This window comes from Cetorhinus maximus, chromosome 1 (assembly GCF_964194155.1).
Source record: "Cetorhinus maximus chromosome 1, sCetMax3.hap1.1, whole genome shotgun sequence".
Lineage (NCBI taxonomy): Eukaryota > Metazoa > Chordata > Chondrichthyes > Lamniformes > Cetorhinidae > Cetorhinus > Cetorhinus maximus.
The window spans coordinates 158,312,102-158,325,589 of record NC_135879.1 but is presented as its reverse complement, the minus strand read 5'-3'; the positions used below and the strand labels follow the sequence as shown (position 1 = coordinate 158,325,589).

Sequence of the window (13,488 nt, the reverse complement as noted above, 5' to 3'; positions counted from 1 at the left end):
AAGATAGAATCTTATGGTGGGGATCAAGAGTAGTTGTCCGTTCGCAAGGAAGAGAATCACTCTTGACAGAGCTTCACAGAGCAGATCCGAGCATATCGAAGATGAAGATGGCTGTGCGAAGTTATGTCTGGTGGTCAACCATAGACAGTGACATTGAGAGCATGGTCAAGCACTGTCTCCATTGTCAGCAACGACAGAATTTGCCCATTTCAGTTCCACTGCATCCGTGGGAATGGCCTGGTCGACCTTGGATTAGACTACATATTGATTATGTAGGTCCATTTTTAGATACCATTTTTTTATTGATCATTGATGCGCATTCTAAATGGATGGATGTATATGAAGTTAGATCACCGACTTCGAGGGCAACAATTGAAAAGTCGCGCCAATGTTTTAGTACACATGGCCTACTAGAGGTCATTGTTTTGGATAATGGTACAGTCTTCACTAGTATAGAGTTTCAGAGATTCATGAGTTTAAATGGAATCAGATATATTAGAACAGCACCATATCATCCCTCATCAAATGGGTTAGCAGAAAGAGCAGTGCAAAGTTTCAAATCAGGAATAAAGAGGTTGTCCAAAGCTACGCTAGAAACTCGACTTTCCCATTTTCTTCTCAATTATCGTACGACTTCCCATTCAAATATGGGTTCAACGCCATCTGAATTACTGGTGAAACACCACCTATGCACAAGGTTAACTCTGGTGTTTCCAAACTTAGAGAGGAAGGTAGAGAAGAATCAGAGTAATCAAAAATTGAATCATGATATTCACAGAAGAGCTTGGAGATTTACTGTAGGAGATATAATTTTCGTGTGGAAATTTGGAAATGGACCTAGTTGGGTTCCTGGTATAATTGTCTCTAAAACTGGTCTCTTGTCATTCCAAGTGGAAGTGGAAGACCGAATTGTTCAAAAACATGTGGAGCATCTAAGGAGCAGAGAGACATTCCAACAATCAGCTATCCTGCCTGTAACTGATGTCTGGTACATCAAGCCATTACTCTATGTAATCCATGCATGTATGAAATGTGCCCCACCCCCACTCCTGCCCCCGTGAAAATGAGAAGTGCCATGATCAGGGGGCGGGGCTTATGATTTTTGGCCACTTCCGGCATCTTCACCACTACGAAGAGTCTCTCTGTCATGGCGAAAAGCTGGATCAAGCTTCCTCCTTCTAACCAATGCCTTGATGTGACTATCGTGTGTGTCTATGGACATCATATGGGAAGAGCATCAAGCTTGATTGTCGTATTGCTTGCCAATCATTTAAGCTTATGAATGAAGAATGACCACATGTGACTATGTGACAGAGGTACTGGAGCATCACCAAGGGCAGTGCTTTCAAAAGAGCAAAAAAAAACTTTAAAAAAAAACTCGCATACAACAAGCATGTTATGGGTCAGTCCAGATGGTGTGTTGCACCAGAGTGAGGAGAATTCTATTTGTTTTATATTTTCCAAATCACAAATACTAGTTCAAAGGAGTACTTAAGTACTTACCCAGCCACATTTGTAATCCTGAGTCCAAGTACTTTGAGCTATTAATATATAAAATAAATGTTAAAATTCACCTTTCTATAGATCTTACACACAAATATTCCAGAGAATGTCTTGCGGCCATTATATGGTCCCTGATCGCAGTTGTTCTAAAAAGATGTACTGTGATGTGAAATTGTTAGTCTTATTCCCAGCTTCAGCACAGAAGGGGATATTAAATTCATCAGTTTATTGTTCAGTGAGAGACAGTATAATGCTGAAATAGAGACTGCTCAAAGATAAGGGAAGGCTCACAAATATTATTCAATGGAACTGATCCTTTAGTGATATTATAGCTGTTCATGAGAAAATGGCAAACATTTTACATTCCATACATTAATTTTATGTTAAACATTTAATAAACTGTGTACAATATAATAGCTGGTCTGTTGATAATGCAACATTAAATATTTTGCATGCTTTTTATTAGTTCAAAGCAATGCACAAATATTGAGGATTATTATGGTAAACTATTGACTTGAGGATTACAGGAGTGACTAAAGTCACTACCAGAAAGATTGTGTGCACAGACTTGCAAAACACATGTTCACTTCCACACCCGAAATTCTTTCGACAACATTCCTACAATGCTGAACACGTCACAACTAATGGCACCGAAAAATCTGGCCCAATATGTTGAAGGAAAATTTCTAAAGCAATCCACAACATTCGTTGCTCCTGATAAATGCACATTATTGTGCATGAGTCCACTGGGCATACCAAAGTGATTTTTCCGCTTATCTCACAGTGCAAACACTTCTACAACTTACAAGAGCAGTCAGTACGTTGAAATCACTGCAAAAGTCCACAGTGGAGCAAGGCACCAATTATATCAACACTTCACACTAAAGAGGTAAGATTAAACATTAATCAGATTATACCTGCACTGTGTCCTGAAATGAGAACAACAGTCTGGCCAACCTACCATCAATTAACTGGTATAATGCATTACTTAAAATAAAGTATGAAGTAGAAGGAAATATTAGTAGGTGGGGTTTTGTAACAACTACAGTGCCCTTCATCACCCGAACCCCACCCCGGCCCAGTTATCTAAACAAAATGATTTTTCAAGATTCCTGGACATTTTTTTATAAACACTAATATCAACACCATCTGAAACAAGAGACTTTTTTTGTTGACGCTTTCTGATATGTGGATGATATGTTTGCTTTATTTAAATCTGTAGCAGCATGTAATAATTTCCTTACCTGTCTTAATGGGCTCCATCCTGCACTTAAATTCACCTTTGAAAAGGAGCAGTAAAATGAATTCCCTTTCCTTGACGTATTAGTTGAAAAAACTGCCTGGGGTTTCTCTATTACTGTCTACCGCAAGCCTATCTTCACTGGTCAATACACTGGTTGGGACTTTTACAGTTCCATATGCTATAAGATTGGCCTTATTGGCAACCTTGTGAATAGGGCCTGAGTCATTTTCTTACCATGCAAGCTTGGTGCTGAAATAGGGCACATCAACGGCATCCTGCAGAATAATGGCTACCCTGACTGGATCATTTCGTGCTATATATGGCGCTAACTAATGAATGGGCCAAGGCCTTCGCTTTTGGCCCTAAAAAGTGCCCTAACCACCTCAGATTACCCTGGAAGGACAAGGTATCTCAAAAATTTGAGCAACAGCTGAAGCTGTTTCATGCTGCTACTATGCAGTAGAGACACGAGTAGCATCCACCACTAACAGGATGGTCCCGTCAAGCCAAAAAGATGTTCTGCCTATCGCACAAATGAGTAATGTGGTGTATGAATTTCAGTGCCAGTGTGATTCTAGGCATGTAGGCTGGTGGATCTTTGCAAACAGCACGTCCCTTCTGCTGTTTGCAATGGACAATGGGCAAGTTGATACACTGGACTCAACCAGCCCGTGCGTGCAAAACACAAAACACAGTGTCCAACATTCGTTGTAATTTCGCAAGTGGACAACATTTGCCAAATAATCCTCAGTGTGCTAAGAATTACGCTGGCAATCAATTTAAGATTGCCAGTCAGGCTCACAGTGTAGTGCATTTGTGTGTACTGGAAGCTACATACATTAATACTCAGGGCACTGTTCTTTGCAGACAGAAAGAACATGTACACACCTGTTTCAGCTGAACAAAATAAGTGACAGCCATTCGCTGGTTCATTCCCTAGGGTAATGTCTTGACCAATCAGTGTCAAGCTGCCTGGTTTAAATTTCAAACAATGCTTGGCAGTTAACTGTCAGTCACCATCCACAGGTGCATTCCCCATGGCAATGCCTCTACCAATCAAAGTCCACTTGCCAACCAATCAGCACTCTCTTCTCATATATTATAAATATGTTGTCTCCCCGATATACCGAATTGTCCTAATGACTGCAAGATAAAAAGCTTCAACAAATAAAAAATTTTTTTTTTTTCAGCAATACTCAAGTTCTGTACTACAAATGACTATTTATAAACACCATCCTATTTGGGGCCAACCAATAGTGGAGCCCCAGGGTGCCACAGGCATGTGCCGCTTGTATCTTGGTGACCAGTACTGAATGTAGTGTACAAGATGAAGCCTGACCAAAACACTGGACAACTTCCCATGACAGCCTCAGTCTTATACTTGACTGGTTTATCAACATAGCTTAACATTCTGTTTGCTTTGTTCTGATATAACTGGACAATGTTAGTGTTAAATCTGCTGCCATTCCAAGATCTCCTTCAGCTTAGCCTCTGTAAGATTTAGGGTTTGAGAATCAGATTACCTAAGATAGGTGGTTGAAAATTCATAAGAGATTTTAAGGTAGCTTATTAAGAAGCAACAGTTTAGATAAAGCATTAGCTAAATAGACAGGAAAAGTATACGACTTGTCACAGTTCAGAATGGTTCAATGATCCCAGAGGTTGAATGGATGGTTGGCACAGACTGTGTTATCTCAGTAGCTTGCGATGGCAACATTCTGCTCTCTAACTGAACTGATAGGGAACTCCTCCCCCAGTCATCTTCCATTTTCCCTTATCAATCTGCCATCTGCAGAGGGCGGCTGACTGACGAGGACTGCCCTATTGCCAAGCATTCGTTAATATACTTTATTTCTAGGGGCTGGCAGTTTACTCTCTGTCAATCAGTTGTTTGAACCTTTCCAACCAATGAATACAGAACAGGTACCCAAGATGTCAGGGTGGTCACTTCTCCCCTTGTCCATCACTTTAGTTCGAGGTCAGCTTTCAGTTTACCTCATGCTGGAGTGTCATTTGTTAGCCTTTAGCAGACATTTGTATTTATAAGAGGGTAAAAGACATCATCTTTACCAACTTAGGAATGTCAACATGGAAACCTGAACCAAGACCCCAACATTTCTGTGGACTGTTTATCTATTTTTCCAGAGAGAGAAAGAAAACAGTATTCTTGCCAAGGTGACCTTATGCTATGTCTACAAATTCCATAAGAATTCTACACTTATTCTGGACCGTATCATTTATTAAATATCCCATTTCTTAAACCTTAGTTAGTACAATACCATTTAATAAATGTCACCCCTTTCTTCTAATGTGTAAGATTCATTAGTTGTATTCTATTTCATATACCATAGTTTAAATATTGTTTGGGTCCATCTGTAATTCCTCAGCTGTTCTCTATGCCCCCTCCCCCCTCCCCAGTTTGGTATCATCTGTGAGTTTTAACAATGTACATTGTATTTCCAAATCCAGGTGATTTATGTAGATTTGAAACCCAAGTGCCCAAGCACTGATCCTGGGGAAGAGGTAACTGAAGCGTGAGGATGCTTGTGTGGTATATAAACACAAGCATTGACCAGTTAGGCCAAATAACCTGGTTCTATACTGTAGGTTCAATGGACTCTATAGGCTGGATTTCACCCCCCACTGGGGCTGGGGTCAGAGTGGTGGTGGTGGGTGGATTTGCGGGTGTAGGAGCCAAAAATAGCCCCATTCCTTGCCTTGTCTTTTTTATTATTCTTCATTCTGAGGGTTGGCTGCACTGTGAACAATCTTTCTCTCACGATTTCTATCCTCTGCTGTCCTAACTGCCTGTCCCTTAGAGAGGCCAGTCCACATTCTGATATCCATCTTGGATCTTCCTTGTGCACGTTTTCCAGGTGTTTTGCCTTGCATTACCTCTTTTTCCAAACACTCCCCTCCTGCTGGCACCACATGTCCAAATTATGTGAGCTTCCTTGATATCACTGCCTCAAACAAGTTCCTCTTAACACCAGCTTTCTCGAGCACCCACTCATTTATCTGTTTGGCCGTCTATGACACATGGAATATCCATCTGAGGCCTTTCATTTCCAATGCTCTTATTTGAGCCTTGTCACTCTTCTTGATGGTCCAACTTTCCCAGCCATACATTGTCATCGGCCACACAAAAGCTTTCAGAAGATAAATTTTCATTGTAATTGAGATGCTGTGGGTACTCCATACTCCAGGCTATTTTTGTGGAGGGAGGGTAGGAGCTGATAGGGCTGCCCACCAGCACACGATGGGTAGCCGAGTGGGCTCATTAAGAACCTCTTGGTGAGGCCAATTAAAGAAGGCCAACTAGGATTTTCCAGTTTAGGTGCCTGCAGGGTAGCCAACTTTTATGAAGAAAATAAGGGATGCTTGGACCATGCGAGGGAACACAGAGACCAAGGCCGAGTTACTGAAGCAGGAGGAGACTTTGGCTGTCCAGGAGTATAGCGACTGGCCTCTGTGCCTTCCAGAATGATGACTTGACCTCTAGAATGACCTATCGACAGGCCCTGCTGGTAGCACTGAAGGTGACCATGGCCCTCAACTTCTTTGCCTCAGGTTCATTTCAGGCACTGCTGCCAACCTCTGTGGAATATCTTGGGTGGATGCTGACTGCTGCATCCACACCATGACAGATGCCTTCTTTGTAAAGGAAGCTGACTTCATCAGCTTCCCACGGATTCAGCCTCACAAACACGGAGGGCAATGCGTTTCACTTCGATAGCCAGCTTCTTTCAGGTCCAAGGTGTCATATATTGCACCCCTGTGGCTCTGGAGTAATCCACGGAAAGACTGGACAGATCCATTAACAGGAAAAAATACCATTCCATCTATGTCCAGCTGGTCTGTGACCATAGGGAGAACTTTCTGCGTGTCTGCGCATGCTGTACAGGAAACTGCCACAACTCCTTTATACTCTGCAAGTCAAAGATGTCTCAGGTCTTCTACCCCAACCCCATGGTATGCCGATGGATTCTGGGTGACAAGGGCTACCCTCTGTTGATGTTGCTTCTGACCCCACTGAGGGATAGTCAGACAGACCCACAGCATAGATACAATGAGAGCCACCTGCATGCCAAGACGCTTACCAAGGTTATGATATATTGACTGATTTGGTGGAGTCTTGCACTCACCTGCCAGGCTGTCCCCAATGGTCGTCATGTGCTGTATGATGCACAACATGGTGCAGCAGAGGAGTGTGGGACTTGAGAAGGCACATCATGTGGAAGGCCTCACATCATCACCACCAGAGGAGGAGGCTGGAAAAGAAGGGCCAGGGGACTCCGAGGCAGAGGAGGCAGAACCGCAGGGTGGACCACAGAGGCATGGCGTAGCATGGGCCTGGAGATGTGACACGGAAACCATGCAGGACACCTTTGTTGCAAGGGACCTACTGACTCAGCAACAGTTCAGCTGAGGACACTCTGAATGGTTAGTGATGGAATACATGCCTGACACTGGAAGAAGCCTGAGCCTTCACATGGACAGCAACCTTTCCAATACAGGTGTCACGTAAAGATGGCTTACTGGCTGCAGTCTCCAATGACACTGGTGAAAAGCTGATGGCTTCTGTTTATATAATAAACAGTCTACGTATAGCTCTGTAGTATGTAGCAAACCATTGCATAAATCAATGACTTTAATATAGCATTGAATGAGGTAATTTTCTTATCTACATACATATATAACACACCACAGTGACCCACTCAGTGTACAAGATGCCGTGGTGTCCTCCAAACACGCACATTCTTACTCAGTGCTCCCCTTGTTGCTTGGGAGGAGGTGGAGACAGCCTGTTCATGTCTTTGGCCATGCAGTTGTGAGGATCGTGGTGGTTGGCCTTGTCTTGCAGGGACCCGTTGGGGCCAGTCCTGCAACTGGAGTGCCTGTAGATTTGTTGGGGCAGCCGCTGTCAATAGGTCTTGGCTCACAGGTGCTCTCCCTGTCAGAGCGGCTGAGGAAGCCAAGGATTGTGAGGTTCCCTCAATCTGCATGGAATCCTCATCCTCAATTGGATCATCCTCAGACCTCAGTGTGCGCACCCACTGATTTGAAGGGGTCTGCTGCTGGGGCACAGCTGGCATCCCCCCCAATCACCAATGGGCCATCAGTGAGACTGTCCTGACTCCTCACATACTCATTGGACATGACGCTGAGGCTCTTAACGGCTATGGAGGGAGCTGCGCACCCTGTGAGGGGGGAGCTGTATACCCTGTGTGGGGGGAGCTGTATACCCTGTGCGGAGGGAGCTGTATACCCTGTGCGGAGGGAGCTGTATACCCTGTGCGGAGGGAGCTGTATACCCTGTGCGGAGGGAGCTGTATACCCTGTGCGGAGGGAGCTGTATACCCTGTGCGGAGGGAGCTGTATACCCTGTGAGGGGGGAGCTGTATACCCTGTGAGGGGGGAGCTGTATACCCTGTGAGGGGGGAGCTGTATACCCTGTGAGGGGGGAGCTGTATACCCTGTGAGGGGGGAGCTGTATACCCTGTGAGGGGGGAGCCGCGCACCTTTTTTATTTTATTCATTCACGGGATGTGGGCTTCGCTGGCTGGGCCAGCATTTATTGCCCATCCCTAGTTGCTCTTGAGAAGGTGGTGGTGAGCTGCCTTCTTGACCCGCTGCAGTCCATGTGGTGCAGGAACACCCACAGTGCTGTTAGGAAGAGAGCTCCAGGATTTTGACAGTGACAGTGAAGAAACGGTGATATATTTCCAAGTCAGGATGGTGAGTGACTTGCAGGGGAATTTCCAGTCGGTGGTGTTTCCATATATCTTCTACCCTTGTGCTTCTATATGGTAGTGATCATGGGTTTGGAAGGTGCTGTCTAAGGAGCCTTGGTGAATTCTCCGTGTGAAGAGGGATTTCCACCCAGTGCACGATATCGCACTGCTCCTGCATGCACTCCAGGCGCTGCCATGTGTGCCTCTCCGTGAGGTTGGCCACACTCTCATGGGTGGAGCTCATGCACTGGATTCCCAAGACATAGTCAAGCTCACCTGCACCAGGGACCCCTCCATTTGCAGTGAATGTGCTCTTGCTGCCTCAGGGAGCTCTGCTAGATGGCCACACATCTACTGCTGCAGGTCCAAATACTGAACCCCAAACTGACACTACTGAGGCCCCATCTTACTGTCCCTCAGAGCATCATTGCAACTGTCCTCCCCGCTCTGAGGGGGCTGTCCACAAATGCCTCTGCCTCTGACACCTCCTCCTGCACAGTCTTGCTGTGCTCCTCGCCCAGTGCCCTGACTTTCAAACTGCACATGGACCCACCGAGATGCAAGTATCTGAACCAGTCCTTGGTGAGCTAGTCTGGAGTGATGCTGCTTCCTCAGACAAGCTTCCCTCCTCTTGCTTCTGAGGCATTGCTTGGCTCCTGGGGGTGGGGCCACAATGCTGGGATCTATGAGAGACAAGAGAAACGTATGAGAGGAAGGTCTGGAAATCCTCAATGTTCCTCACTAATGGGTCATTCTACTGCATGCTGTTAAATTGAGCTTTCCTCACAGACTCAGTGCCACTCCTCTGACCTTGCAACCCCCCACACTCCCCTCACCCCAAACAGCACCATTTCCCAAGGTCCACCACCATGACAACCTCTACCACACTATTCCCACAAATGCCTCTTCCGTGGCCCTGTGCACCTGGAATAGGGAATTTGCCGTTACCCACACATTCTTACAATGGGGCCAAGGCAATCTTTATGGATCTTCCCTCCATAGCCCATATTTCCGTTAGCATTGGGGTCCCTGTGGCTGTAGTCTTTCACAGGCATTCTGCGCCTGTTTCTGATGGCGTCTGACTCATGGTGAGAACAGGCAGTGAATGTGAGAGGGATAGTGTCACTGCCGGTTGAATGCTGCTTCTGATGGCTCTGGTACCGAGATTGATAAACAGGGATAAAGTGCCAGGAATACAGAGATCGCCAGGCCAGAGTGTGAGAGAGAGAGGGGGAGAAAGAGTGTGTGAGGCAGAGAAAGGGAAGGACAGATGTACAGGGATACAGTTGAAGAGAGAGTTGAGGCCTCAGTCAGATCAGCCATGATCTTATCAAATGGTGGAGCATGGTGACGTAATGGTAATGTCACTGGACTGGTAATCCAGAGATCCTGGCTAATGCTCTGGGGACATGGGTTCAAATCACACCATGGCAGCTGGTGGAAATTGAATTTGGTTAATAAATCTGGAATTACAAAGCTTGTCTCAGTAATGGTGACCATGAAGCTATCATTGATTGTTATAAAAACCCATCTGGTTCACTAATGTCCTTTAGGGAATCTGCTATCTGCCATCCTTACCTGGTCCAGCCTTCATGTGACTCCAGATCCAAGAAATGTGGTTGACTCTTAGTTGCCCTGTGAAATGGCTGAGCAAGCCACTCAGTTCAAGGGCAATTAGAGATGGGCAACAAATGCTGGTCTTGCCAGTGATGCCCGTGTCCCATGAAAGAATAAAGAAGAAAAAAGCAGGCTCAAGGGGCCGAATGGCCTACTCCTTTTTCCTAATTCATATGTTTGTATGTTTCTCCTGCAAGGACAATAACTAGAGGGAGATGAGGTGGTGCATTGCTGCACCTGCCTGGTTTGAAACAGCATCTCCTATTTGCCCTTGTTACGCATTAGCATTGAGTGGTGCAGCAGTGATCTTGGCTCACACACCTCCAGAGTAGCCATCAGCATGTGCCCAGTGTCCCCCAGATGCTTTGCATGTTGCATGCTGTGATCCAAATGGGGACACCTAGAAAGTGGAAGTCTCACTTGTCTTGTCAGACGTAGCAGGTCACTAAATCACGTTTGGCACTGCACCCTGGTTCGTTGTGCTCACCGAGGCACTGACCACCTATGCTGTCTGCTTCGATGCCCTCTTGGTCATGATTGGCAACATCTTGCAGCCTGCTGGGTAGAGGATGTCCCTCCTATCACTGATCCGCCTGTACCAGCATAGGTTGCGGTCACTGAAGTATAGAGCTGGTGTACTCTGGCTTTCCTGGCTGCTTCCTGGTTCAGGCATCCTGGCATAGATGTAGATGAAGTACGTGGGTCAGTTTGTGTGTTGTCCATGTGTGTGGTACATCATGATGGCGAGGAGATCTGAGTGGCCATACAGAGGTTTGGTGGCCTTGCCATTGCTGTGTGAGTGCCTGGATGGCAGCTGTTGACACTGTGCAGCAACGTTCTAAGGGGCCAGACCTCCTTGAGGGGCACACATGCCTTGGGATGAAGTGAGGCTGGGAGTAGCCAGGGCTCACTGGTTGCCCTCCTTTGTTGAGGTTGGAGGAAAATAGGTTGTGTCATGGACTGTAGAGTTGAGGTCTGAGTGTGTGGGCTGCTGTGCACAGTTGTAGAGCCGTGCTGTGAGCTACTGTGTACTCACTGAGCTGAATACAGCCACCTGCAGAGAAAGGCTGGTCTAGCAGAATCGTCAGAGCTCGGCCCTCCTGATAATAGTTGATTGTGGTAGTGGACTCCAGTATTAGATACCAAACAGTACTCTCTACTAGAGTTGGGGTCACCTGACCTGGGAATTGAAGGTCAGATAGCACATGTTGGAAAACAAAAACAGAATTACCTGGAAAAACTCAGCAGGTCTGGCAGCATCGGCGGAGAAGAAAAGAGTTGACGTTTCGAGTCATGAGAGTCATGAGGACTTGAAACGTCAATTCTTTTCTTCTCCGCCGATGCTGCCAGACCTGCTGAGTTTTTCCAGGTAATTCTGTTTTTGTTTTGGATTTTCAGCATCTGCAGTAGTTTTTTGTTTTTAGCACATGTTGGAGCCTGTCTTGATAGAATTCAGTTACTGCAGATATATGTTTATGTTAGCAAAATGTGTTATCAATAAAGTTAGCTCAGCTACAATGTTGACGGCCTGTGTGCAATATTGAAACAAAAGCAAGACAACAGGTAGCAGATCATGACAACAATGGATCATGCAATGGGTGGGAAGTTCACTGAGGGTTTCTTAGTACTGGGCCAACTTTCACAGAGGCTATTAGCCAGCAATTATATCATTAATGACATAAGTATGCACAGATCAAAGTTCAGCCGACAGTTCCAGCGCTACTGATGAGTTCTTCAGAATCCTTCCTCCAATTTTTGAGACACCAAGATAGTGTTGGAGGCCGGCCTTTTACCTGCCCTGAGATGGAATGGATCCATCTCCATGCCTGACACCATTTTTGTCACTTGCTGCACCTCTATCTTGGCACAGAAGGCGGCGGGCCCGACTCTAGCCTGTCCCCACTATGAAAATAGCATCGGCATGCACTTGTAAGGAGGAGCAATCACGACATCAGGAAATCTTCCAACCCCCATTTCCCATCTCCAAGATGAAAATCTGGCCCATTAGTTCCTGAAGTTTGAGCCCTTTAAACCTCTATCCATTCATACAATTAATATCAAAGTTGTGTTGTAGAATTTACTGTAATGGGTCACCATACTCGTGAGTACAGCAAAGGAATGATTTAAGAATAAAGGAGAAAATGGTGGAAATTTCTAGTGTTCTCTGCCCATTTTATTATGAATACCAGTGTTCGTCAATGACAAGTCAATCAGTTATGCAATGGCAACTACAGCTGCCAGGGGAACAAATTAGTACAATAAAAAACTCCTTATGAATTTAAGCAATCAGCAAATTATTTAAATAATCAGTCTCAGAGAGTTTGTTTCAAAGCTGTAAGTAAAATATAGATATTCAAATGATAGTCATAAACTGTTCAAGCTCTTCTTAAAATTATTTAGGACATTAATTTAAAGCCTCTGTCGGATTACTTACATTTAATCAGTAAGTGAAATTCCAGTAAGTAGTATAAAATTGGATATTACTATCCCAGCATTATATCATTAATAGATAATTGGAGCTCATTTTTAAATTTTATTGACATGTTTTGTACTGGGCAGTTCCTGATTATTCAGCAATTAAAATCTTAAACAGTGCCATAAGAACATCTGATTTAAAGTTTATGCAATACTGTTACTCTGCTAAAGAGGATTCTAATTTTCATCTATTCAGACACATTGGCACTGATCGGCTATCCTCTCCTCCAGTACAGACTGCTCGTACTAACCAATTGCCACCCATTCATTTTGAATCAACAGAAGCACAACTTCCCTTGCCTGGGTCAAGATACCAGTTGGTAAGATGGAGCCTTGATAGATTCACATTTTATCAGTTAAACCTGTGTTCATTACCAGGTGACATAATTATGTCACTTATTTTATGAATTTGTAATTATGTTGGTGCTGTTAGGATATTGCAGCCAAGGTGCTGATCGTCCATCAATGACCCCCTACTGTTTAAAATTTACTGTGATGCTCCCTCCATTTTCAGTATTCACCAACACTGTCTAGGTGTACACATGGTGAATGGCCAATTAGCAAGGCATCAATATGGCATCTGATTTTGTACTTGGCAACTTTCCCAAACATTCCACAGGGGCAAATCTTGTACATACAAATATTAGACTATTAATCATCATTCAGTTTAAAAAAATATGCAAAGAATTGTATTCCACAGAGAGGAAGATTTCCACGTAGCAGAGTGTCAAGTGCTACTGGGGAAGGAACAAGTCGACGACCTCTCAGGGAACGACCTATCACTATGGATACTTCTTCACGACCGAATACAACACATTCATTTAGGGTAAGGCCTTTGATTTTGATACATTTAAATAAATTACTTAATGTAAAGCTACCGTAGCCTGGAAATAACTATTGGCGATATTGCCAGAT

At 44.6% G+C, this 13,488-nt stretch overlaps 1 protein-coding gene across 3 annotated transcripts in view; it reads left to right on the top strand.

Moving 5' to 3' along the window:
- The window catches only part of fam149a (family with sequence similarity 149 member A), a 144,633-nt gene that overhangs the window by 109,981 nt on the left and 21,164 nt on the right, over nucleotides 1-13,488 (top strand). For all 3 annotated transcript variants that reach the window (XM_078548704.1, XM_078548720.1, XM_078548713.1), the window contains exons 11-13: nucleotides 2,288-2,392; nucleotides 12,770-12,893; nucleotides 13,274-13,399. In XM_078548704.1, the coding sequence (XP_078404830.1) occupies nucleotides 2,288-2,392; nucleotides 12,770-12,893; nucleotides 13,274-13,399 (355 nt within the window). The remainder of the gene's footprint in view (nucleotides 1-2,287; nucleotides 2,393-12,769; nucleotides 12,894-13,273; nucleotides 13,400-13,488) is intronic.